The sequence below is a fragment of the Sinocyclocheilus rhinocerous genome, unplaced genomic scaffold, assembly GCF_001515625.1.
Source record: "Sinocyclocheilus rhinocerous isolate Xijiao unplaced genomic scaffold, SAMN03320098_v1.1 scaffold502, whole genome shotgun sequence".
In the NCBI taxonomy this organism is placed as follows: domain Eukaryota; kingdom Metazoa; phylum Chordata; class Actinopteri; order Cypriniformes; family Cyprinidae; genus Sinocyclocheilus; species Sinocyclocheilus rhinocerous.
Window position 1 is genome coordinate 952,352 of NW_015641028.1, and position 8,191 is coordinate 960,542.

Here is an 8,191-nt window from a genome sequence, read left to right on the forward strand (position 1 = left end):
AATGCAAGTTTATAGAATAAAAATCAAACAAAGAAATTGATCTGTTCCCATTAGATCCCAATGAAAACTTGGCATTTTCAATGGAAAGAAAGCAATCTCACCAGGCATGGTGGACAGTAAAAGATGATGGTTCCAGGAAACTCACAGCAAGAAAGCGCCTCTAAATCCCATTTCAGTTTTAACACTGTAAATGTGCACCATGGGTATTCCAATATACAGTACATTTCTGAAATAGATATACCTCATCTGTATTACCATGGCCAAACTAACAATATCCATACTATTCAATACTACACTAAATTATTAAAGTGTAAATGCAATTTTATTCTCATATTATATACAGTAAAAAAAATGCTATACATTATTGTTCAAAAGTATGGGGTTGGTAAGATTTTTTTGTTAGTGTTTCTAAGACTTTTATATTCACAAAAACTGCATTCATTAAAAAAATACAGTAAAAACAGAAATATTGTGAAATATTATTAAAATTTAAAATAACTGTTTTCTATTTTGATTTAATTTCAAATTTAATTTATTCGAAAAAGCTGGATTTGCAGCAGTCATTACTCCAGTCTTCGGTGTCACATGATCCTTTAGATATCATTAAAATATGCTGATTTGGTGCTCAAGTAACATATTCTTATCAATGGTGAAAACAGTAGTGTATGGCGTTATTTTAATGACAAATGTCGAGAGCGCATTATTGTAGCGTGAAAGCACATAAATATAATGCGTGAGCGCGAATCTCTACGCTCGCACGCGGATTTCCTTTGCTCTCGCACAAAACCGGACGCGCGCGCTCAGATACATGCTGCTCTCGCTCAGAGAGAGTTTGCGCACTTAAAACGTTTTCTCTCCTCTCCCTCAAACTGTGTCCTGTGCACTCGCAAATCTCTCTATGCTCTTGCACTAGATATTAATTATTTTCACACCTGAATTAAACGTTGTCAAAAGTTATCAACCAATCAGATGTCAAAGACGGATCTGTAATTTCTTTATAATTTAATACTACTTAGTCATAATAATCAAATATTAGAAATCAATCGGATGCTTCGATGATTTGGAAATAACCTAGTTTAACAGTTTGGTCAAACCTCTCTGAACGATTTATCTAAACAAACAAAAAAGCATATGAAGTTCTTGTGGTCATATGTATTGTGTACTTGGACTGATACACAATACTTAAGATAGGCCTACATAATACTTAATACCGATACTTAAGATTTGGAGACCAAATATAACACTATAATGAATTTCTCATATTTGTCATACACTATATTATATTATATTATTTTATATTATATTATATTATATTATATTATATGTGTTTAATGCATTTACAGTCAATGTAATTACATGTAACTGTCATATAACTGTACCCTGAACAGATCTGTTTTGAGACTACTTTTTAAAAGTGCATAATAACTTTTGACAACGTTTAATTCAGGTGCGAAAATAATTAATATCTAGCGCATGAGCATAGAGAGATTTGCGAGTGCACAGGACAGTTTGAGGGAGAGGAGAGACACGTTTTAAGTGAGCGCACTCTCTCTCTGAGCAAGAGCAGCGTGTATCTGAGCACGCGCGTCCGGTTTTGTGCGAGAGCAAAGAAAATCTGCGTGCGAGCGGAGAGAGTCACGCTCGCGTATTATATTTATGTGCTTTCGCGGTACAATAATGCGCTCTCGACATTTGTCATTAAAATAACGCCATAGAAGTGCTGATTTATATTTGTGTGGAAAACGTGGCACATTTTTTTCATGATTCTTTTTAATGAATAAAATCTTAAAAATAGCATTTATTTGAATTTAGAAATGTGTGTGTGTGTGTGTTTGTGAGAGAGGGAGTGTGTGTGTGTGTTTTATACATATATATGACTAAATAATGTGCACTAATCAAGTGTTATGTCAAAAGTATGTCAATATTGATTTTAATATGCAGTCTGGAGGCAAGCCACTGCACCATTGTTATGAGATTTATGTGATAGTTTGCCTTTGAACCGAATATTATAATCACGTCTCACCGACGCTCTGTACACTGAACTTGACCCCACTGTCACAATGTAAAGATCACAGATTAGTATCATTCATTACAGCAACCATTAGCTTAATAACTCAGAAATAAGAGGCGATTCACCTCATGTCACAATCAGTCACATTGTATTCTGAAGTGCCTGATTACAATGGCTGCCTGGATGAGTGGCTTTGAAGTCGTGTTTTAAGCACTTCATTTAATGTGGTTTAATCCTCTCTAGGGCCAGGCCATTTCAGGCTCATTTGTTTTTATATAGTCCTCCAAACGCTTATGACACCCCCATAGCATTAAAGGAATCACAAGGAGAGGAAGAGAGGTTGAAATTGTTATATAACTTCTAAGAGCCAGAAAAAAAGTTTTGGGAATTTATAATTTTCTTCACTTCATGACAGTATATGGAGCATAAAATACATCTAACAAAACTAAAGTTTTTTTTTTTTTTTTTGCAACATTTAGGTTTTTTAGGTTATCAGGAGAGAATGAGACGAAATGGATGATTTTTATGTTTTAAAAAGAAGTCTTACATTCACCAAGGCTGCATTCATTTGATTAAAAATGCAATAAAAATGTGAAATGTTACAATTTAAAAACACTTTACCATGAATTTTATTATTATTATTAATTATTATTATTATTGTTATTATCTATAATAGTACATTTCAATTTCCAAGGCCTTTTATGCCAGTTTTAATATTAGTATTAATATTATTAGTATTAATACCAGTGGTCACACTTTATTTTAAGGTCCAATATTTGCTATTAACTGTAAGGGAAACAGGTCAATTTAGCTCAAAGGGAATCATTTAAGATATTAAAGGGAATTTGGACAGAATCACTGTTTTACGGCTGATCACTGAGACGGCCAGCGATTCATTGAACGAGCCGTATAACATCAAAAATCTTACATTGTCTGATTCGGTCTGATATCCTACAAACAAACCATTAACTATGACCTCAATAAACTAATTCGCTGCTTATTAATAGTTTGTAAGGTTGTTGTTAAGTTTAGGTATTGGGTAGGATTAGGGATTTAGAATATGGTCATGCAGAATATGTGCTTTATGAGTACTAATAAACAGCCAATGTTAATAATAGGCATGCTAATAAGAAACTAGTTAATAGTGGGAATTGGTCCCTATACTAAAGTGTTACCATACAAGTATTAGTAAGAAAACTATACAGAAAAACAACATTTATTTGAAAAAGAAATCAATTTTAACATTAGAACAGTCTTTACTGTCATTTTGAATTAATACAATGCAGTCTTGCTGAATTTCTGAATTTCACTTTCTTAAAAAAAAAGAAAGAAAGAAAAAAAAAGTCCTCCACCAATGTCCCCAATATTTATATTTATATGAAATATCAATGTCCTCTATAGAGGACAAAGGTGAGCTGTTGCTGGGTCCCAGAATGATAAAAGGCATCCATAGCAGAACATCCAAAGCTGAAATCCTTAGGGCAAAACACTCATCTGTTAAACAATGCAAAAGGAATTTAGCAGATTGAAATCAAAGTCCCTGAGCCATGTTCCCAAGTCAATGTTAAACCAAAGCAGTGTCTTTCCTGTGATAATCTGCTTTGAATTACAGGCGAGGATCTCTTTGTTGCCTATCACCACATGTGGTTTTGGGCATTCCTGTGTCTCTTGGAAGTCATTCAACACAACATGCTTCAGGATATCTAGAGAAACCCAGCGCTCCACGAGAGACGACGACAAACGCCTCAAAATAACCTCCCTTTTTTGCGATGTAACACTCGTTGGATTTCATTTTAATACGGAGTTCATTTCAAGTCTGTGTCCAATTACATTTGAATTTGTTTACCATCTGTTCTTTGATCTATTTAAAGTACATCAGGTTACGAAAGGTGGTGTATTCTAGGTTTGAGACTTACCTCCAGTATCTTGCATCGCTCTGAGTCACAGTGGCTGTCCTCACAAGGGTGAAACATTCCCAGAGTAACGCAGTTCAGCAGGATTACCAACATGCTGGCCCTCTCGAACCATGTGGGAAGCAGAAGTTAAGGAAGAGTACATAGAAAATCCATGCAGTCACAGAAAAATAGCAAACGTCTTGTTCAGAATATAAATAAATGACATTACTGCAGCCTATGCGGATAAAAAAAAGGATTCTGAAACAATTTCACTCAGAAACTGACAGCAAATTTCAGCAAGGAACACACTGAAATAAACATTATCTCTTAAGTAGATAGACTGAAATAGTATTTTGTAAAACCTACTGTAAAACAAAACTTCAAAAAATTATTTTTACAATGTATATACCACATCCAAGCTATCAGCATACATATTTACCTCACTGTTGTTAAAGTGAGTGATAAAGAGTTAAAAAAAAGCAGAACTAATGCTAATTTATTGATGTGACTATGTTGCATAAATTATGTCCTTTTTCACAGTATTATAATCTGTTTTGGAAAAGAAAGCAAGGTGAAATTGTAATAAATTATCACGTTATTGTTAGCGATCACGTAATTTAGTTATTACAGCTTTAACAAATAACATTTCAAAGGCTAAAATCGCTTTCTCTGTCACAAAAACGAGGTCAGTCCAGCTAAACGTGTTACATGGCCAACGGTGCTTTTGTCATTATGTTTGTCATTATTTTTCTTGATTTACTTGTGGGAAATAAATGACCCAGAGTTCCTTCATCCTTTTAGCTCACCGCTAGTAATTGATCACGGGGTGGGAAAATGTGTGGCTGGTCCCTCAGATGCCACGTACACATCCAGGGGTCGAGCTCGCACATTTACATCTAAATTAAATACAAGAATGCTAATGCCTATACGGGGTGCCGTCTGAGCAAAGTGGCACCAGACAGAAACCAGCTCATTTTTCACAATTACTGCCAGCGGAGAGCCCAAGGGGACACAATTAAAGCCGCCAAAACAAAATAAGAGGATGCGCCACCAAACAGGAAAGTTTCCTGCCAGGAGAAACTCTGATTATGGTCAACAATAAAATTATATATTGTCCGATGACATCATAACTTAAGGAAATTATGCAACACTTTAGACAACGCTCAGTGGATTTACAGAGGGATTCAGGCTTCTTATGTGATCACACTTTCACAATGGCATCATGAATTAGTGCTGTGTACAGATATAGGAGAAGTCATAAACCTTAATAAATGTAACTCTCGGCACATTCTGTGTTCGCTGAAATGATTTCTGGTGTGAAGTCTCAACACTGGTGTTACGGTATTTTACAGTTCTTGACCATAATGAACGTCTCCAGTTGCATAAAGGGGCTCGGCTATAATGTATTCTGCATGAATAATGTAAACAGACAGAATGTGTCTTCTTCCTCCAGAAAGGCGGAAGACTAATTACAAGCTGCTAACTTCTTTCAGGCATCATTGATCTATATACACTGAGCCAGAGGCAGAGAGGAAAGTCAGTGGAACTGACAGTCGTGAACCATGTGAGGAAAATTACTCAAAAACAATGTAAGAAATGGATGATGCACAACATAGGTTTTAATAGTAAATTATGCAATTACACTATATATTTCAAAAGTTTGGGGTCAATAAGATTTTTATTTATTTAGTTTCTTTATTATTTATTTATTTAATGGAAGAAACATATACTTTTATTCATTGATGCATTAAATCGATCAAAATGACAGTAAAGACATTTTTATATAATGTTAAATAAAGTTTATTTGCAGTATTTATTTGAAATAGATTTATGTTCATCAAAAAATCCTAGAAAAAAAATGTATCACGGTATCTACAAAATATTAAGCAGCACAACTGTTTTCAACTGATAATAAAAATAAATATTTCTTAAGGAGTAAGTCAGTATATTACAATTATTTCTAAAGGATCATGTGACACTGAAGACTGGAGTAATGATGCTGAAAATTCAGTTGTGCCATCACACAAATAAATTACATTTCTCAATATTACTCTTCTTACTGTATTTTCGATCAAATTAATGGAGCCTTGGTGAACATATCAGATAATTATTTAAAAAATATTTCAGAGCCCAAACTTTTGAACAATAGTGTAGGTTTCCACTAAATTTCTAAATTTAAAACCACTAAATTTCTGAACTTAACCCATTAATGCCCAGTTTTTTTTTTATTCCGGAGATTTCTGCAATTCAATTTATTTATATTATTCCTCATACTATGCAGTGTTGCACTTCTGCTATCCAGTATTTTTGCATAATGTTTGATTTTGCATAATGTCTGGCCGTTGGCAACGAGTTTCAAGTGTTTTATTTCACTCCAAAATCTTTCTGCTTGCATAATAAAATAATTTCGAATCATTACTGCATGTTCGTTTATTTACTCGGTGAACAGGGGCTCTGGTCATGCTGTCGGGGGTTTATTCTGCGATAATGATTGGTGGACTGCTTCTATCTCTATATAGAAACTCCCATAGAAACCTATGCAAAGATTGAGATAATAAGGAAGTTGCCAGGTGCATTTCAGTGAAAACAACCTACCCACCACATGACACATTATCCAGCAGGTTGTCAAAAGCTTTTCCTAAAGTTGTCTACTTATATGCCTTTTTTTTTTTAAATCTATAGCAACCAAAACAATATTCACAGCAAGAAAAACAGTGGTAGAGCCTTCGGCAACTCATAAATGCCCACAGGATTAAAAGGGTTAATGAATGTAGCGAATGTTTCCCTTGCCAGCAAGCAGTAATAAAAGACGAAATGGAGAGCGTCCCATGGACAGTAATATCCACACAAACTCCTATAAACAATAAATGAGAACACTGGAACATGTGCTTATAAATTATTTCATAAAGTGTGGCTTTAATTTGGAAAAACAAAGCAGTGAACTCCCAAAACGGCCAGAATCTGAGCTTAAAAATGCTGTATGATCCTTAACGGGTATCTCTATGCATCTGAAAGCTTCTCAGTGGGCCGTGGCACACATACAGATGCACACAGAACATCCCTCCCTACATTTCCACCACTCACCATGAGCAGACGCGCGTTTTCTCTCACGTGGACCCCCTTCACCACTGCTGGAGGAGTGTAGGTGGGTATCACTCACAAGCAACGGTGAGATCAAAACCTCAACAACTCTTTATGTTGTGTTTATGTGGAGCCCAATTCCCACAAGAGGCTCCCTTCATGCTCTGAAAAGCCTCACTTTCACTCTTCTGACAGGCTGGAAGAAAGTAACAAGGCATAAAAATATGTGTGTACATTTGTGTGTGCGATTTTTCCAGGTCGATTTTGCAGACTAATGCTAGCAAACACACCTGAAAGAGTGACAGAGGTGGGCTGAATAAGCAACGCTCAGATTTGTCAAGCTCCAGCGCTTGGGTATAAACTTATCCTATGCTAAGTAATGAATACATGAGGGGGGCGTCCTGTATGCAGGATGCAGTACTATCGGGACATGCTGTTGCAAGGACATGCATCGATAATAAAGCTAGCTAAATAATAAAGCCAAATGCATATCCTAGAAATGCAGTGAGTATCCTTTTTAGCTCCTCTTCCTCTTTAGTATCTCTAACTGTTCGCATTTCTATCATTCTAGTCTAAATGTGTGCATGCAAGCACTTCAAATGTTTAGTGGCCCTTTCTCCAGGGTCTAAGAAGCCCATATGGATGACTGTCATGCCTGGTTAATAGCCATATTTCATCCGTCCAATGTTTAATTCAAGGCTCTTGGCATTAGCTATGTTTCATCCCAGGCTTTTACATTCTCCAGTGTCGTGAGTCCTGACATGGCTCTTTGCTGGGACCCTCGCAGAATTAAGTCTGCTGGTGCCACTGTGCTAAAATGTTCATTCTGCTCCAATGCAAGAACCACTGCACGCTATTATGTCATTGTACGCTCATTAGCAAAAGACGTTCCCTTTCATGGGAACTTTGAACTGCGTCCTCTAGGGGTCGCTATGGGGAATGCCTCGTCGTGACCCGTGTCTGAAGCATACATTGAAAAAACACCAACTCGTTGGCCGGCGACAGCCATGACGTACTACCGGTGCGACTATAGTGTAAATAGGCGCCGGGAGCACACATCATTCTCTTCTTCGTCTTCATTGACTGTTCTGTTTGAAGCGTGCATTCCAAGGAAAAAGTAAGAGCTATCTCTATTCATTATGGCGAGCACTAGCAGAGCATTTAGAAGGTGTGTGCATCCGTGTCATCGCTATTTGACACCAGA

At 36.2% G+C, this 8,191-nt stretch overlaps 1 protein-coding gene across 1 annotated transcript in view; it reads right to left on the bottom strand.

The window, feature by feature from the left end:
• LOC107754113 (voltage-dependent T-type calcium channel subunit alpha-1G-like) overlaps positions 1-8,191 on the bottom strand; it is a 227,200-nt gene that overhangs the window by 131,045 nt on the left and 87,964 nt on the right. The window contains exon 2 of the mRNA XM_016570435.1: positions 3,928-4,039. Within this exon, the coding sequence (XP_016425921.1) occupies positions 3,928-4,039 (112 nt within the window). The remainder of the gene's footprint in view (positions 1-3,927; positions 4,040-8,191) is intronic.